The sequence below is a fragment of the Pundamilia nyererei genome, unplaced genomic scaffold (genome assembly GCF_000239375.1).
Source record: "Pundamilia nyererei isolate P.nyererei 1_Seehausen unplaced genomic scaffold, PunNye1.0 scaffold00174, whole genome shotgun sequence".
Lineage (NCBI taxonomy): Eukaryota > Metazoa > Chordata > Actinopteri > Cichliformes > Cichlidae > Pundamilia > Pundamilia nyererei.
The window spans coordinates 1,106,943-1,123,759 of NW_005187575.1; the positions used below are offsets into that span (position 1 = coordinate 1,106,943).

At 41.1% G+C, this 16,817-nt stretch overlaps 2 protein-coding genes across 2 annotated transcripts in view; one reads left to right on the top strand and one right to left on the bottom strand.

The window, feature by feature from the left end:
- Positions 1 to 745: 745 nt before the first annotated feature.
- marcksa (myristoylated alanine-rich protein kinase C substrate a) lies at positions 746 to 4,140 on the top strand. Its single transcript, XM_005746196.1, has 2 exons — positions 746 to 1,214; positions 2,241 to 4,140. The coding sequence occupies exons 1-2, from the start codon at positions 1,119 to 1,121 to the stop codon at positions 2,958 to 2,960; spliced, it is 816 nt and encodes a 271-aa protein (XP_005746253.1). The 5' UTR covers positions 746 to 1,118; the 3' UTR covers positions 2,961 to 4,140.
- An 8,099-nt stretch (positions 4,141 to 12,239) lies between these two features.
- LOC102207914 (histone deacetylase 2) overlaps positions 12,240 to 16,817 on the bottom strand; it is a 12,812-nt gene continuing 8,234 nt past the window's right edge. Inside the window, exons 9-13 of the mRNA XM_013914140.1 lie at positions 15,430 to 15,538; positions 14,426 to 14,556; positions 13,216 to 13,371; positions 13,052 to 13,109; positions 12,240 to 12,605 (exon numbers count right to left, since the gene is read on the bottom strand). Of these exons, the coding sequence (XP_013769594.1) occupies positions 12,575 to 12,605; positions 13,052 to 13,109; positions 13,216 to 13,371; positions 14,426 to 14,556; positions 15,430 to 15,538 (485 nt within the window). The 3' untranslated portion in view covers positions 12,240 to 12,574. The remainder of the gene's footprint in view (positions 12,606 to 13,051; positions 13,110 to 13,215; positions 13,372 to 14,425; positions 14,557 to 15,429; positions 15,539 to 16,817) is intronic.

A 16,817-nucleotide genomic window follows, 5' to 3' on the forward strand; every position in this document is an offset into this window, starting at 1 on the left:
CACACACACACACACACACACACACACACACACACACACACACACACACACACACGTACAGTAGGTGTTTGTTTTTTGTTGGGAAAGTTCCTGAATCCACCCAAACCTGATTGTCATCTTTGTCTCATGGTGTTGTTTTGGTAATATTCCACCTCTGACTTTCTATCAGACAGAAATGGTCTCTGCTCTGTGCAGTTCAACTACCATTAGTAGATTGTAGGTAGTAGGTGTTTACATCCATATATAATGTCAAGATGTGATTTAAATCCATTCAAAACTTCTGTTTGGTCAAAACCTAATAAATCAATGGTGGATACTGTTGTCCAATCAACAGATAAAAACAAAGAACAAGAAAAAAAAACACATCCTTGGGTGGCTGCTAATATGCCTGGATGGTCAATCCAAGTAAAAGTTTTGGTTAGGTGATCTGACTTTTTGTGTCTCAAATGTAAAACAGCAACACTTGCTTCACCTGTTTGAGCTAAACTAAATTTTGGCACCTTCATGGCACAATATTCACATCTTAGTTGCCAAACGCACACTTTATATATTTATTTTAAAGACATTTTCCATTTAAATGCAAACAAGTGATGTCTTGGTTAAGTGAGACGTCACATAAATGTAGCTAACTTCAGTTACTCCTCTGTACCTTGAGTGCAGCGCTGCCGTCTATTGTTCCCTCCCTAAACCCCGCCCAAGCCCTGAGTGGAAGCTGTAATTGGCCGAACCGAAGAGCGGTGCCGTCATCGCTCGGAGCGCCCATTCATCCCTGCACTTGGGCGTTGGACCCTACGTCTTATTAGCAACAAGGGAAATTTCTCCATTTTGCAGCCTGTCTACAGCGACACGGCCACCAGCCTGGGATTTTATTACTTCATCTCACCTGCCAGCTTTCTCCTGCTCTGCTGAAGAATCCTCCACACTCTGACTGGAGTTTGCTTTACATTTTCCCTGTGAACTTTTTCTTTGTGCGCGCGCGCACACATACACACACACACACACACAGTGGGAGAGCGAGAGGGGGCTACCAGTGAAGAGCTTTGCGTTTCAACAAAGAGGCTTGTGGGTCTTTGTTCGCTTTTTTGGATCGGTCGAGTTTCTTTGTTGGAGCGAAAAGCATGGGAGCGCAATTGTCCAAGACAGCTGGAAATGCTGAAACCGCGGCTGAAAAGCCAGGAGAGGCGGCAGCTTCACCCACCAAGACCAACGGACAGGTAAATGATATTTTAACATCCGTCAGGGGACAATTTGGTTGTTGTGGAAAGGGAGGGAGGGGGGGAGCTGAGCACTGGGGGCGCCATCCGCGCGTAATTGTGGATGAATTGAACGGGTATTAAATGTAGAAAGAAAAGATTTAACTCATTTAACGGATAATTTGATTCCTGCAGTTTATCAGGGGAAATGCGCGCGGATTTCTTCTTTTAAGGTCATCAATCAAAACAAAGCAGTTTAATAGATTGAGATTATTTGCTCGGGTTTTTGCCAATCAAAAGACAAGAATGGAGTCGTGTTCAATTTCTTCTCGCCGGTTTTGACTTTAATTCTTCATTTTAAGACGATGACGAGGTGCTGTAGCTTTGGATGAGGTTATTTGGGAAGTTGCTGAATAAGGCGAGATGCACGACGGCCAACAAAGGCTCCGTGCGCTCGGAGCACCACGCCTTTTGTTACAGATGCTCGGCTGGAAAGTGGAGATGGCAGCCTGCTATCACACAGGAGGGGGGGCAGAGGCTTGGGGAGGGGGCCAGCGGTGCGCCCCGGAGAGAAAGCAGCCTACGTTTTCTTTTTTCTTTTTAGATGGATTTCACAGGTTAGGTGAGACCTTAATTCAGAAATTCGTTTAGATTTGCTAAATATAAAAAGAAATTGTGTCTGAACTCTGCTCGCGGTCATGTGGGAGACTAAGAGCAGCTGCTGTTTTAATGAGCAGCTGGCTTGCTGTGGAACGGCCACGTAGCGACCCCTTGCGGTCCTTGCTCTCTCGTGTTCAGGATGTGAATGAAATTCTGGGTGAAAAAAATACAGGAAGCTGCTACCTCATAACATATTTATGTGTGGTGTATCCACATAGCTCGATGGCCGTTATTAGACGTGTTCCACTGTTTTTGCTGTGAAAATGAGAAACCGAGCCTGGGCTGAAGTTGGATGGTGTCTGCTGCCCCTGCTGCTCACCACTGGCACTGTACTTACAGCGGACCAGCTCTGTGCATGACATTAACAGCTTCTGTCTCTCCTTTTAGGAAAACGGACATGTTAAAGCCAATGGAGATGCCTCTCCTGCTGCAGCCGAAAACGAGAACGGCAAAGAGGAGGTGCAAGCCAATGGTAGCGCAACAGCCGAGGACACCCCCAAGGAGGAGACAGAGAAAGCCGAGGCCGCCCCCACTGAGAAGGAGGCTGTAGATGCAGAGAAGGTAGAGGCAGCGTCTCCTGCTGAAGGAGAGGCAGCTGCCAAGGCTGAGGATGGTGCCGCAGCTTCTACCAGCACCGAGACCCCGAAGAAGAAGAAGAAGAAATTCTCCTTCAAAAAATCCTTCAAGCTAAGTGGCTTTTCCTTCAAGAAGTCCAAAAAGGAGACGGGCGATGGGGCCGAGAACGAGGAAGCAGCTGCAGCGGCGGCACCTGCAGAGGAGCCCAAAGCCGAGGCCGCAGAGGCAACAGCGGCCGCTGCTGACGAGGAGACCAAGCCTGCTGAAGGCGAGGCTGCACCTGCCACTGAGCAACCCAAGGAGGAAGTAGTGGCCAAGCCAGAGGAGGAGGCAGCGGTGGTGGCTGCACCAGCAGCAGAAAAGCCTGCAGAGGAGGCCAAGGAGGCCCCAGCTACAGAAGAGCCAAAGGCAGAGGAGAAGTCGGCTGAACCTGTGGCCGAGGAGGCGCCCAAAACAGAGGAGGCTCCTTCAGCTTCACAAGAAGCAGAATCAGCAGAAGCTCCAGCTGCTCCCACTGAGGCTGCTGAATAAAAGCTGAAAGTGGAAGAAAGTTTCTTTTCTTTTCTTTTTCTTTTTTTTAAGGAGGAAAAAAAAGATAATCAAAGAACATTTCCCTGCTTGGAGAGATGCCACATCATGGCTTTGAAGAACTTTTCTTTAACCAGGGATATTTTAAAGCTTTTTCTTTATTTTTAGTTTCCATTCTCCCCTTACGCAAAACTCATCTCGGCCCTTTGTTACTAGCATTCCAGCAGGCTGTGGAGATGGGTTGGCCTCAATATGTACAACTGATTAAATACATCCACACTCTGCCATATATTTTTACATCAGTATTATGTTTTTTATACAAAATATAAACAAAAAGTATGGACATGCCCATGGTATGAAGGGGACCAGGGTACAGTTGTAAATGAAGAGGTGGGGGGAGGGTTCAGGAAGGACATCTGGGTGGGTGGGGCTGTCCTGGGAAATGTGCTACAGGCAATAATCAAGAGCAGTCAAGACCGAAATCTATATCCACCATACAGTTTACAACACTAAAATCGATTTTACAAGACAACAAGTCCCAGAGTTAGGTTTTTAGGAAGTCATATAAAACCATAGGAGCGTTTCGCTTCTCATTAGCTGTCAGTGATTCCGTAGAAATACAAGTTGTATAGGCTTTATTGTTTATTGCTGGTTTTATGACCTTAATAAAAATGTAAGTATGTATAGGCGGGGGTCTTTTTAACTGTGATTATTGTACAAAATGAAATTTTGATCTCAAGAAGCACATAATGTTTGCTCTTTTTTCCACCCGCTCGTTTTTGTATGATACCAACACAAACACACACATACAGACATGCAAAGACACAAAAGGTCCTTAAGGAATTTTGAACTAAAAAACCAAGCTGTGATAAGTGGAATGGTAAACTGTTTATATACTGTATGGGGGGTTTTTTTTGGGTTTTTTTTTTTCAATTCCAGCTGGCAGTTTTTTTTCCAGTGGTCTTTGACTCGAGTTAAGGAATCTATCAGATGCAAATGTTTGTGTAGCATCTTGTTTCGCTCTCTTTTTCCTTTTGTAAATACGGAGAAGCTTTGACCAATTTGACCTAGAGATGGAATGTAACTTTGCTTACAAACCAATTGCTATTAAACTCCTCTGCTTAAGGTGTTCTAATTTTCTGTGAGCACACTAAAAGCAACAATAAATGTGAATAAAATTTCAGCCGCATCTGTCATCATTTGTTCTTTGAAAGAAAGATTTTGTTCTCTACCTCAAGGTAAGCCAAATCTTATTTTGACAGCTGATTCCAATACTTTAAAAAATTGTCTTGAAATCACTTAGTTCTTCATCATTTGATGTCATATACCAAATAAATGCATTTGCTGGTATTACTCAAAGAAACAGACTTCAGACCGTGTTGACGAATGAAGCTGGTCTCACCAAATAACGACAATAATCAGTGCTTAACAATTCAGTTGTTTTATTAAGTATATTATCTTCAATAGGGGTCTGTGAATTGGTCCATGTGCTTTTGGGTGATTTGAGGTCATCAAGTCAAGAAGCTGTGCACCTCATATGTTTGGCTGTGAGGTTGAAGCATAACTGATAACTTCATCTTTTATAAAACAAAATAATCCGTTTGAATTGCATTCTGAAACCATTGCTTTCACTACAATGGTTTCTGCTTCTTTAGCTTGAGGGAGGGGCCTACACAGGGATGTTTTGACAAAGAGGCATCTTATTCACCTGAACATGTCCATGGAACCAAAAAGCACGTAAGCTGTGCATTTCTTCAGATTATCAGAAACACTAATAGTCAACACAGACAAAGTTTAAGTACAGGTGGCAGGAAAAGCTGCCGCGCTAAGGCCGAGACAGCAAAGAAAGAGGCACCCAGGGATACTAGCAACAATGGCTTTCTACGTCTCATTTGACCTCATAGTACCTTATTATCCCAGCGGAGCACTTGGTTCCTAAAGGAAGAATGAGAAGAACTTTCAGCTATCAGGCCCGTCTGCTATGGAGGCAGCTGCCAGTTTTGGATTGGGGGACCCTTTCTATTTGTATGTTTAGCACTTAAAACAATAGTCTTTGATAAAACATATAGGGCTGCATCAAGGGACCCTGAACCATGCCTGCAATAGCCTTAGGGTGCTGGGGGACTTCCTATGATGCACTGAGAGTTCAGATGCAACTGAAAAACTTTAGACCATCCTACTCTCCTCACAGAGGTCCAAGGGATCTCCAACAAATGGTGACGCTATTTGTAGAGAATTGATTGGTCAGAGAGTGGGGTTTTCATACCTGCTGATTTATCACAGCGTAATAAAATCACATTTATATGCCATAAAGTTCTAACAATTCAGAATTTGAATTACATTATAATATGATAATAATAATGCTACTGCTACTATCACTAATCCGAATATAATGATCATAGTGTATGCATGTCTGTTTCCTCCTAGACATGTTGATCAGTCAAACTGCCTCTGGTACCAGGATTATCACAATCTACATAGTTTTGGGGAATTATTTTTTTGAAACTCAAATCTAATAACCTTGAATATTTTTAATCTATTAAATATGTTCACCATAATACAACTTTAACTGGGATTTTTTAAGACTATTCATTGCAACAATAATAAAAGACTCGATCTAGCCTCAACCAGAGGGATAAAGCAGGTGGATGGTAATGCTGTGCAGTGTGTGAGCAGGGCGGAGTTTTTGAAATCACTAGAAAAAGTATGACAGTCCTTCAAGGTCTACATGTAAGGCAGCAGACTCTGCAGAAACACTCATGTCCACACCAGCCTTACACTGACAGACTGCTTTCCCAGCTTTGTCAGTCAGCAGGGGCCAGCGCCGGTCACTCCTGGCTACCATATTCATGCATTTTTTCCACTTCAAAATATCATTTTCTGAGATATTTTGATGAACTGGCAAAAATCCTCTGAAGGGGAATTTTTTAAAACTTTACTACAGAAGGTTCTGCATTTGGAGGGAGTTACGCCTGACCCAGCACACCCTAGGGGAGCAGCAGAGGCATATGCCTTTCAATTACAGGAAGTAGTTGGTATCAAAGACGAGCCTTAGATAACTGCGAGACACTGTGACTGAGGTCAAAAGCACTACGCTGTGGAGCATTATCGGAAAAGTAAAGGTGTGTACGTGTAGACTCAAATGGCTTTTTATTGAGTAAAATCTTGTAAATTCTGCAAAAATATAATGTGTACCTTCTTCTCTGTTAGTAAAAAGCTGGTCTTTCTACAGTCACTGATGAGTGCATGTTGCTGAAAAGTCTTTGGGGAAAAAAGATTATTATGATGTAAAATATTCAAGTACACTTTTTTATACATCATTCACAACAGCTCACTAATAAAAACTACAGCAGCAACAAAAAGCTGGAGGCTTTAATGTTTGAGGATTTGCTCGAGTCTTGCTTTAGCTTTAAGTTTTACACAAAGCAGATGCAACTTATTTAAACTAACTGAATGAGAAGCTCATCCTTTTTAGCTTCTATGATGTTCTTTGTCACATCTTAAACTAGATGTTATTGTTGTCAAGGTTAACATTGCTCATGTTACTATCTAAAACATCAGCCCTATGGTATGTAGTTGCTCAGATGAAAGTCGCGCCAAATATAAAAACCCCAATAAATATATATATGTTATCTTACTAACTAATTGAAACAGGTTGTGTTTAACATTTTTAAGCTTGTTGTCACATGCAGCTTGTCTGAGATGGCCCAGACAAGAATGGTTCTCAGTGTTCAGTAATATGCAGCTCTCTGAGATTACCATCATATTTACAAACACATTCTTGATGAAGAGATTTTCTGTGGTACAAGTTTGCTGTGCAGGCGTTTGCATATTACACAATGGCACTAAATAGACCGACTGTGTCTTCCTAACATTACAAACCATTGGTTATGCAGACATTTGAGCATGGAGACTTGAGTCAAGCTCAGTCTGCAGGATTCACTTTAATAATAAACATAATTTCCCATTTTTCTTTTCTGTTCAGTCACACATTCTTACACCTCGTTTCTCCACATTTATCTTGTAAGAAAACCACAGTATTAAATCAGGTTCATAATTTAAACTCACTTGGTTTCCTTGTTTCCTCTGTATAAAAATACTAAATAAGTGCTAGATTCACAGTTTATTATATATAAACTGCTTCCCAGCAGTAATAATATATCCTTCAGTTGCACCAGAAGCGATGTGTGAAAGAGCTACATCTGAGACAATATAAAATATATGCAGTAAGGCCTGCCATCTTGTTACATTGCATGTTTGAGGAAGAGCAACTTTCCTTTCAACTTGTCCACACTTCCCTCTTGTGGCAAAAACACACAATTACATTTCCAGGAACCCAACTAAAAGCGGCTGCAGTACTATGGTGAGTTTTCCCACCAAGAAATTCTTAAAGGAAATGACAGTTGTTGTTATCATACATGTGTAGGTGCCACATATACTAAGTACAGTATAAGAGCACTCCTGTCACTTTGTACAAATGAGGAAACGGTGTCAGTATTATAGATTTCATTTTGTACAAAATATTCTTTCTGTAAAGAAAACCCAATAAGCTGGTGTCCATATTCAAAAGGCAGTAAAGGGGGATGAGTTAGAGCTCTTTATCAGCTGCAGTACCGTGCTGTACTTGGAAGAGTCACATTTTCATCATACCCAAATTCCCATCTGCAGGTCCCAGGTTTTTCATCTGACCTCTAACCTCAGCCTTGCATCCTACTAGATAGACAATGCGCAATTGGGATAGCAGCAGCGGTAGTATCTAGATTTTTTTTTTTAAAGCTTATTGAATGTCTTAATTATAGAGTCTTTACCTTACATAGAAAATGGCATGTGTGTTGTGGACTAGCACTACATAAATAGCAACACTTATGTTACTCTGGGTTAAAATGCCTTGTTGATGCCAGCAGTCAGAGGAATGGTCAGAGCGCTTTGAGCTGGTAGAAAGCCAGCAGAAACTTAAATATCAACTTGTTACAACCAAAGTCTTGCAGGGGAGCATCTCCTTTGATATTCGAGGTATCAGAATGTAAAACTGATGGTTTGTGTGGGCTCATCAAAGTTAGACACCAGAAGATTATAAAAATGTTGCCTGATCTAATCAGTGTCAGTTTTTCTTGGGACATTAAGATGATATTATCTATATTTGGAGTACACAACACGAAAGTATGCTTAATGGTTAGAACTTAATATTAAGAATTAACACAATTAATTTAAGTCATCTTGCTGCTGTTGCTTCTTTTAGGTCACTAGCAGCAAAAGCATTTCTGTAGACAAAAGCTGAAACTTGGTGTGTTTAGGTGCATATAAATACTATATTCATTGTTTTTCCTATGATATCTGCCTAACTATACCCCAGAACAAGTGAAGCTTACCATCATTCCAGTCTTCAATTCAATTTTATTTTATTTATACAAAATCACAACAGAAGTCGCCTCAAGGCGCTTTATATTGTAAGGTAGACCCTACAACAATACATACAGAGAAAAACCCAACAATCATATAACCCTCTATGAGCAAGCACTTTGGCGACAGTGGGAAGGAAAAACTTCCTTTTAACAGGAAGAAACCTCCGGCAGAACCAGGTTCAAGAAGGTGCAGCCATCTGCAGCGACCGTTTGGGGGAGAGAAGGAAGAGAGGATAGAAGACATGCAGATCTTCTCGGTACTTCACAGCCACGATTCAAGCTCGTGCTCTGGGATTCACTGGATCATTCTGCCAGGACTCACCACCAACAGGATGCCCACCTGGGCCTCTCTGACCGCCTCTCCCATTCTGTGCTCCACCTGCTAACCAGTAAGATGCTAAAATTAACGAAGTTCTCTATTCTGACAAGACAGTGGCTGTATCCCTCTCTTACAGTGACTCAGAGCACCACCATTTGAACCACCAAGTCCCCCTTTATCTTTCACTTTAGTCGACCATTCCCTGAAGCCTGTGTTCATCATAGGTCACAGTTTATGTGTGGTATTCTAAGCACTGAAACATTTTCTGTAAATGAAGCTTGGTTATCACTTTCAAATCTGGGCCTCTGTCTGTATCTGCATTTGGGTCCATTCACTCAGCCTGGCCACCCCGCCGTAACACCACGAAGAGCCACAGAGAATCGACAAGACTTCTGAACTTCCATACATGGTTATGTGAACAGTGGCTATGTGAACAGGTGTGAAATAGACATGTTGTATGAAACACAGAGTAGAACAGTTATCATCATTTACAAATGATGGACTAAATGTATATTTATATGAGATTTAAACCTTTACTTAATCACACACCACTAGATCATGAATGAAGCGAAAGGAAAGGTCTCCTTAACTTAACTTTTATTTACATATTTATGCAAAACTTACTGATAAAATACAACAATAAAAAAACCCTACCAGACTGGTATTTGCTTTATTGGCTGAACTGATCCTTCATCTGTGGATTTAATTAGAATACAAAATCTTGAATAAACCACATTCTTCAATGTCAAATTAAATTTTTACAGCAGTGTTATATAATCCATGGATATTAGTACATTTATTATACCTTATGTACTTTGAACTGAGGACACAGGCCACATCCAGAAAATGTAATTTTCAGTAATCCAGTTTTCTTTCAATGGGAATGCTACCGTGGTTAGCCTTATCATCATTGGACAAAATAACAACTCTCTAAACCACAACAAGGTTGGAGCTTAATCATATAGCTGTTAATCCGCCACATATGTTGGTACGTTCTAAGCATTGCTGGAAACCTGAGTGTGCGAGCCTGAGCTCAGGGTAAATGAAACCCTAACTGACAGATAACTGTCTGCATTTGTAGATCACTACATGCATTTGTGGATCTGCCACAGCAGCTGTATAACAAAGGTCAGGTGTAAAAACAATTGCCACTTGTAAGGCTGGGAGAACTGTGACTGATATCTGTGCATGCCTACAGATTTATTTACACACTCCCTAATCTGAATACGCACACAGATCTCAGTACACATATTTAGATCAAAATACACACAAATGGTAAATGGACTGGTTCTTATATAGTGCTTTTCTACTCTATCTGAGCACTCGAAGCAACTAATTCATTCACCCAATCACACAAGCACTTTTTCTAAGCTGTTAAGTGCTTATTCATACATCGGAGAGCAACATGGGGTTAGTATCTTGCCCAAGGATATTTGGCATGCAGACTGGAGGAGCCTTGGATTGAACCACAAACCTTCCGGTTAGTAACTGACCTGCTCTACCACCTGAGCTACAGCCATGGTCACATACCTGAATATGCACACATGCATTTCAATACACATATATTTTTTTGTATATAGTACACAATATAATATAGTTCTGTTCATGTAGGCGATGAATCTTCCTCAAAAGTTGAAACTTCTAACAACCAGTCATATCTATCTATTTGAACGACACAAAGAGGACTAAGGAGCTTGGGAAAAATATGACTGGACTTCTTTGAGTTTCTTGACGATGTTTCGCCTCCTATCTGGAAACTTAAAAGAAGTCCAGTGGCTTTTTTTCCAATCTCCTTAGGCTACCATGACCTGGATAACTGAGAACCTACTGAGAGATACAAAGAAGAATTTCAGATGGTGCCTTTGATGTGAAATGGACAGGTCCGTTTTTGATCAGCTCACAGCAGCAGCAGAAATCGGACAGTAATAGAAAAGAGATTGAAAAGGCAGTTTGTGTAATGACTGATGAATGCTGAAAGAAAAATGTCCAGAGGAAAGAAATTTAATAAGATGTGGAGTTAACCCTAAACTAAACTTGTTAACTAAAAACAATCAACATATATAGACACACATCGAGTTTGAAATTTCTCTGAAACAGAACATCTCTACAGATATCTGACATCATCATGAAACTTTCCCTTGTTTTTGTTGTTGTTAAAGATTATGTCAGGGTATGGGTCCTGTAGAGACAAGGATACTCCGCTAGTAAGTCAATTCAATTTTATTTATATAGCGCCAAATCACAACAACAGTTGCCTGAAGGCGCTTTATATTGTATACAATAATACATACAGAGAAAAACCCAACAATCATATGACCCCCTATGAGCAAGCACTTTGGCAACAGTGGGAAGGAAAAACTCCCTTTTAACAGGAAGAAACCTCCGGCAGAACCAGGCTCAGGGAGAGGCGGCCATCTGCAGCAACCGGTTGGGGTGAGAGAAGGAAGACAGGGTAGAAGACATGCTGTGGAAGAGAGACAGAGATGAATAACAAGTATGATTCAATGCAAAGAGGTCTATTAACACATACTGAGTGAGAAAGGTGACTGGAAAGGGAAAACTCAATGCATCATGGGAATCCCCCAGCAACCTACACCTATTGCAGCATAACTAAGGGAGAATTCAGGGTCACCTGGTCCAGCCCTAACTATATGCTTTAGCAAAAAGGAAAGTTTTAAGCCTAATCTTAAAAGTAGAGATAGTGTCTGTCTCCCGAATCCAAACTGGAAGCTGGTTCCACAGAAGAGGGGCCTGAAAACTGAAGGCTCTCCCTCCCATTCTACTTTTAAATACTCTAGGAACAACAAGTAAGCCTGCAGTGTGAGAGCAAAGTGCTCTAATAGGGTGATATGGTACTATAAGATCATTAAGATAAGATGGGGCCTGATTATTTATGACCTTGCATGTAAGGAGAAGAATTTTAAGTGGGAGCTAATGAAGTGAAGCCAATATAGGAGAAGTATGCTCTCTCTTTCTAGTCCCTGTCAGTACTCTTGCTGCAGCATTTTGGATCAACTTTTCCGGGATTTTTGAACTAAAGAGCAAGGTACATGCCAGAAGACCATCAAATATGGAGAAGCCTGAGAGATTTGTCAAAGAATGGGATTGCTCAGGAGACATGCGCATGACTCGTTGAAAACTACAACAAACAACTGCAGGCTGTTGTCCAGCAAAAAGGATACGCAATTCACTATTCCGGAAAACCACTTCTCAGAACTATGAGCAAAATATTTATAATAGACCGGAAACTGACAAGTGGTCAATACTTCCTTGTCATTCAGCTTGTTATATGAATGAAGAAGCTGAATGAAAATAACCAAGTTCACTAATTTGGGTCACTAGTTACTCCTAGTTACTGCCTGAGGTGGGCTTCCATCACAGCAACACTGTATGAAAGCTATGCATTACATATGCATGCCAGTAATAATCCTTCATTCCACCTGTGTCTGGGAAATAAATTGCATGTACTGTGATGCCTTTTCCCAGGTTAGAAAGCCCTCTTGTGGCTGAACATGTTCAGAACATGAATCTATGATGAGCTGAAACAACAATCTCAAAGACAACAGTATAAAATTTTTTTTATTAACAAGCACAAAATATCAAAATTCAGCTGTAAAATCATTACAGGTTCATGTAAGGGTTTAAACTCTTGTTTAACGACAAAAGAGCTGATTCAGAAGATTAAGCACATTGGATTCACATCGTTTAATAAGCACCAAATCTGGAAAATTCAAGGGCTGAATTCAGGATAACCACTGACACACAACACAAAGAGACAATTTACAAGTAGAAAACAAAGAGTCATAATAAATATAATGCTTCTTAATGGTGTTTTGGGGAAGTGCAGGATCCTTGAGGCTCGACAGCACCAGTTAAGATCTTTGGATAAGAACACTTTAGGTACTGCTGGTCTGCTCAGTTTTCACACTGCAGAGGAAGAAAAATCGATTAGTTCAAACAACAGAAATGTTGCTATAGTGATGAGTTAAGTACTGGCTACATATAACATTAGAACAACAGGCTACTAACGTGTGCACATACTGTGGTAGCTCAGTGGTTGAACAAGGTACAGCTCAGGATCAGAGCAACAGCTGACTGCACTGGCGCTTTGGTTTGCCCAATATGACTTTCACTTGAGTTTCTGAAGCATCTTTTGTGTTTTGATGTCACAGTAAAATAACTTCATGAAAAATGACAACAATCCCACAGTCTCTCCACATCTTTGAAGTATTGTGCCCTAATCAGATTTGTGCATATAAAAGCTCTGCTTGTCATGCACAACACAACCTCATACTCAGTTTGAAAAAGCATGCAGTAACTGCATTTAAAAAGGAGCGAGAACACTCAGTGTGTGAATGAATTCAAACATTCACCTCTTTGAGTCAGTCTTCTCAGCACTGCTGTCTTTTGTCTTCTCTTCTTCTTTTATATCTAAGGTGTGAAAAATGGGGAAGAAAGAAACCTTTTAATCACAACCAGCGTTACACATTGTTACACTGTTAATAACAACAATCGAGTAAGCATCAAAGTAACCAACCAGCTTTCTTCTCCTCTCCTTCCTGTTTGTCCTCGTCCACTCTGGGCCTTTTGGCTCCTTTCTTGTGATTGGCTGTGTTCCTCCTGCCTCCCTCCCCTTCATCTTCAGAGTCTGAGAACTCTTCGTCACAGGCTATTCTCTTATCTGTAGCACGGACTGCAATCAAAGACCAAACTCTGGTGAGTTTGAGTGAGTGAGTTGTAACACAGCATAATAATGCATATGCAGTACTGCTGCTCCTTTTTTCCAAACCTGGGGTCCTTTCTCCCATGGGTTGGCAACCTTTCTGATGATGAGTGCCATCTAAAATTTCCCCAGAAGTCACTGTGCCATATCAACCATTGCATTAGGAATAAATTTAATAACGCTCTATATCAACAGTTACACACTATATAGAACTAATTTATAGAACAATTTTTGTTTGCAGATGTTGGCATAGTGCAGTATTATATTTATGTGTATTTCCGTGTTGCTGATGCTGCGCTGAGCTCCTGAAGCATTTGAAGTGTCGGAATGTGGAAATTTCAACATTGCTTGAAAAAACTGCCAGCTAGTAGGCTCACCGGTAGGCTAAGTGATTTTTAGGCAATTAAAAGTTGAATCTGGTAGTTGGGGTTGTTAGCTAAGATACCGTCATTAAGAAGCAGCACAACTAATGTGTCTATGCGAGCTAATTTGCGATGTACACCGGTGGCCCCGGCCATTTATTTTTAATACACCTTCTGAGATTAATTCACTGCGTGTCGTGCCATCAGTTAACCCTTCGCATGCCAGCTGTGGCACAAGTGCCCAGGGTTGCCGACCCCTGGTCTAAATTACAAACATGTCTGGGTAAACACTGCAGGCATTTTCCAATTTTAGTGTTCCCACTCAATACTGTTCTTCACCCTTTGATTCAAAACATTTTTTGATCATTTCATAAGTTGAGAGCCAGAGTAATGGGACCGTAAGGCTAATGTGGTACAATGCAGAAATGAAGATACTGCAGAACTGCACTGATAACATCCCCCTCTGTCTTATTTTCCACCTTTTTGCCACTTAGTGTCTCAGAAGGCTTTTCTTATTTCTCTGTTTTGTGCCTGTTCCCCCATCTTGTCTTAGAAAATAATTGTAGACGACAGCAGAAAGAGGCTTGCCAAAGAAGCTATAACCAAAAATGCAACGTACGCCATAGAAGCCGATGCTTTGTGAAAACGAATGAAGGTCTTACTGGACAAGCGTTTGTCAGGATCCTCTGTGTCCTCATCCACTGTGTCGTCTGGGACAGCATCCCCTGGGATGGCTTGCATCTGAACCCCTGGAGCATGAGGCAGCATCCGCAGGTTCTCAAACAGCCGCTGCCTGAAAAGTCACATACTGATCATCTGCATTTCAATGTCTTTATTAATCAATTGTTGTACATCACTTTTCTAGCCTAGCAACATTTTGACATTGTAATGTGAAGGTGGTTGTTTCCTTTCCACTACTGCTTGTTCATAGCAAGTCAACGTTTTCTGCCTGTTATTGTGGGTCTTAAAGAACTTCAAATCGATGTTGTTGTGTTTCAGTGATAAATAGAACAGAATAGAACTGAAAAAGCTGAATTGAGATGAAGGCTGATATAAGTACAGTTAACTAGAGTTGACTGACAGATTAATATATAAGGGGAATAATGACTGTAGAACTGAATGGGTCGGTGATAGATGTTTTGCCAGGCAGAGGCGTCAGAGTGTGGAGAGCGTGTCTGAATGTGTGGAGTACTGGGCAGATTGTTGGCTGTACGGAGAAGCAGGGGAAATGAAATGAGCAGAGAATCCAGAGGGTGGAGAACTAATCTGAGCAAATAAAGAGTCAAATCTGGAGCACAGCCACCGAACTGGATGGCTCTCAGGGTGGGTTTCAGGCCTGAGAAGCAGCGCAGAGGAGGTGAAGGGCTACAGACTGAGGTGGGGTAGCGTGGACACTGGAGAAGCTGCAGGTCCAGTTGTGGACATTGACTATCTAACTTATACAACAATTCATTTATTAGTTAGCCAACTGTGAGGTCAGCTTTCTAAGTTCAATCTGTTTTCATTCCTTCTGTATTTTAATTAAACTAATACCACACTGTCCAAAATATATTTTTAACTTGTCAATAACATTCTTTTTCCACAATTATTCCAAATCTCCAGCAGTTCTAGGCTTGGAATTCTGGCAGTTCTAGAAAGAAAACAAATAGTTTCACATTTGACATACTTGATTTTGTCCATATATTCCTGTGAGTTCTGGTTGGTCATGTTGGAGGGGCTGATGTGGAGCTTGAAGTCAGGCCCGAAGTACTCAAAGTAGTCATTGTATGGCAGTTCTACAACAGAAACATCGTTGAGATGAGACAAGAAAAAAAAACTGCTGGAGAAAATCTGTCAAATGAGGAATCACGTTAAAAGAAAAAGTGGTGCTACCACACCTGTTAAGATTTATTGAAACTTTATAAGCTACACTGATCATGAGTGAGGGCAAGATGAAGAGAAATGTGTAGGGAGGTAAGTTAATCTGTTGAAATCCCGTTAAGAGAACTGCTGTCCCATTCCATCCCCTCTCTTTATGTGGAAATCTGACAGTCTGCTGACTCAGCTCCTTGTGAGCAAAGGCAGGAAGCAGGTTGGCCCTTCCCTAAGGTGAAGTTAACTAAAAACTCCATCACCTCCAACAAGCCTCACACTGCAGGCTACAGACACACACATTAAACTTTAAATGACCAGCATCACTGTTTGACATGCTCCACTTATTTGATCTATACCTGCAAAATTTAAAAAGAATATACATATGGTCCTGCAGTGATATTTATTTTGTTTTTTAGGCTTCGTTGAGTCAAGCTTGTCTATGGCAAGCATAGTACCCTCCTCTGGCACCAATTCTTAAGAAGCTAGTAACTGCTAATGTAGTCTGCAGTCCCTAACTTCACACAGAGATTAAGAGAAGGCTATAGAGGTCTTTATACACCCAGATTATTTCAGCCTCAGCAGGCTCTACTTTAAGTAATAATTAGATAATATATCAGTTAAGTGGTGTGCACAACTACTCAACAAGGCTATAAAGCACTGCTGCCCTAAATAAATAGCACCCAAATTTAAGTTAACCATATGGACTGTATGTGTGTGTTAACCATCTTGGATCTGTCCAACCATCAGTTCAATTTTCAATTCAATTCCGCCTGAGAAACATGGAGTCAGACTTCGAGGTGCTCGTTCTCATCTCAACTAACTTCAAACTCAGTTGCAAACCACCCAAGTGCAAGCTGGAGGTCATAGCTTGATGAAATGAACAAAACCACATCGTCTGCAAAAAGCAGAGAGGTTATTCTGAGACCACCTCTAACTCTGGGCTGCACCTAGAAACTCTGTTCATTGAAGCTATGAAAAGAGTCAGTGACAAAGAACAACCCTGGTCACCTCAATGATGTGGCGAGTTAAACTAATCGCTCTTTTTATTAATGTAGGACACCTATTAAGTGCCGGTTCGGTCAACCAGATTGCCACTTAGCTTTTTTCTTCTTTCTTGTATAACAAAGAAATAGGGCTGGGCGATATGACCCAAAATTCATATCTCGATATTTTTTAGCTGGATGGCGATATAAGATATAT

What these genes read in the sequence shown, in the direction of transcription:
- marcksa (XM_005746196.1), top strand. Translation starts at nt 1,119, where the DNA reads ATGGGAGCGCAATTGTCCAAGACAGCTGGAAATGCTGAAACCGCGGCT. An exon ending in CCACCAAGACCAACGGACAG is followed by an intron (nt 1,215 to 2,240) that starts GTAAATGATATT and finishes CTCTCCTTTTAG; the next exon opens with GAAAACGGACATGTTAAAGC.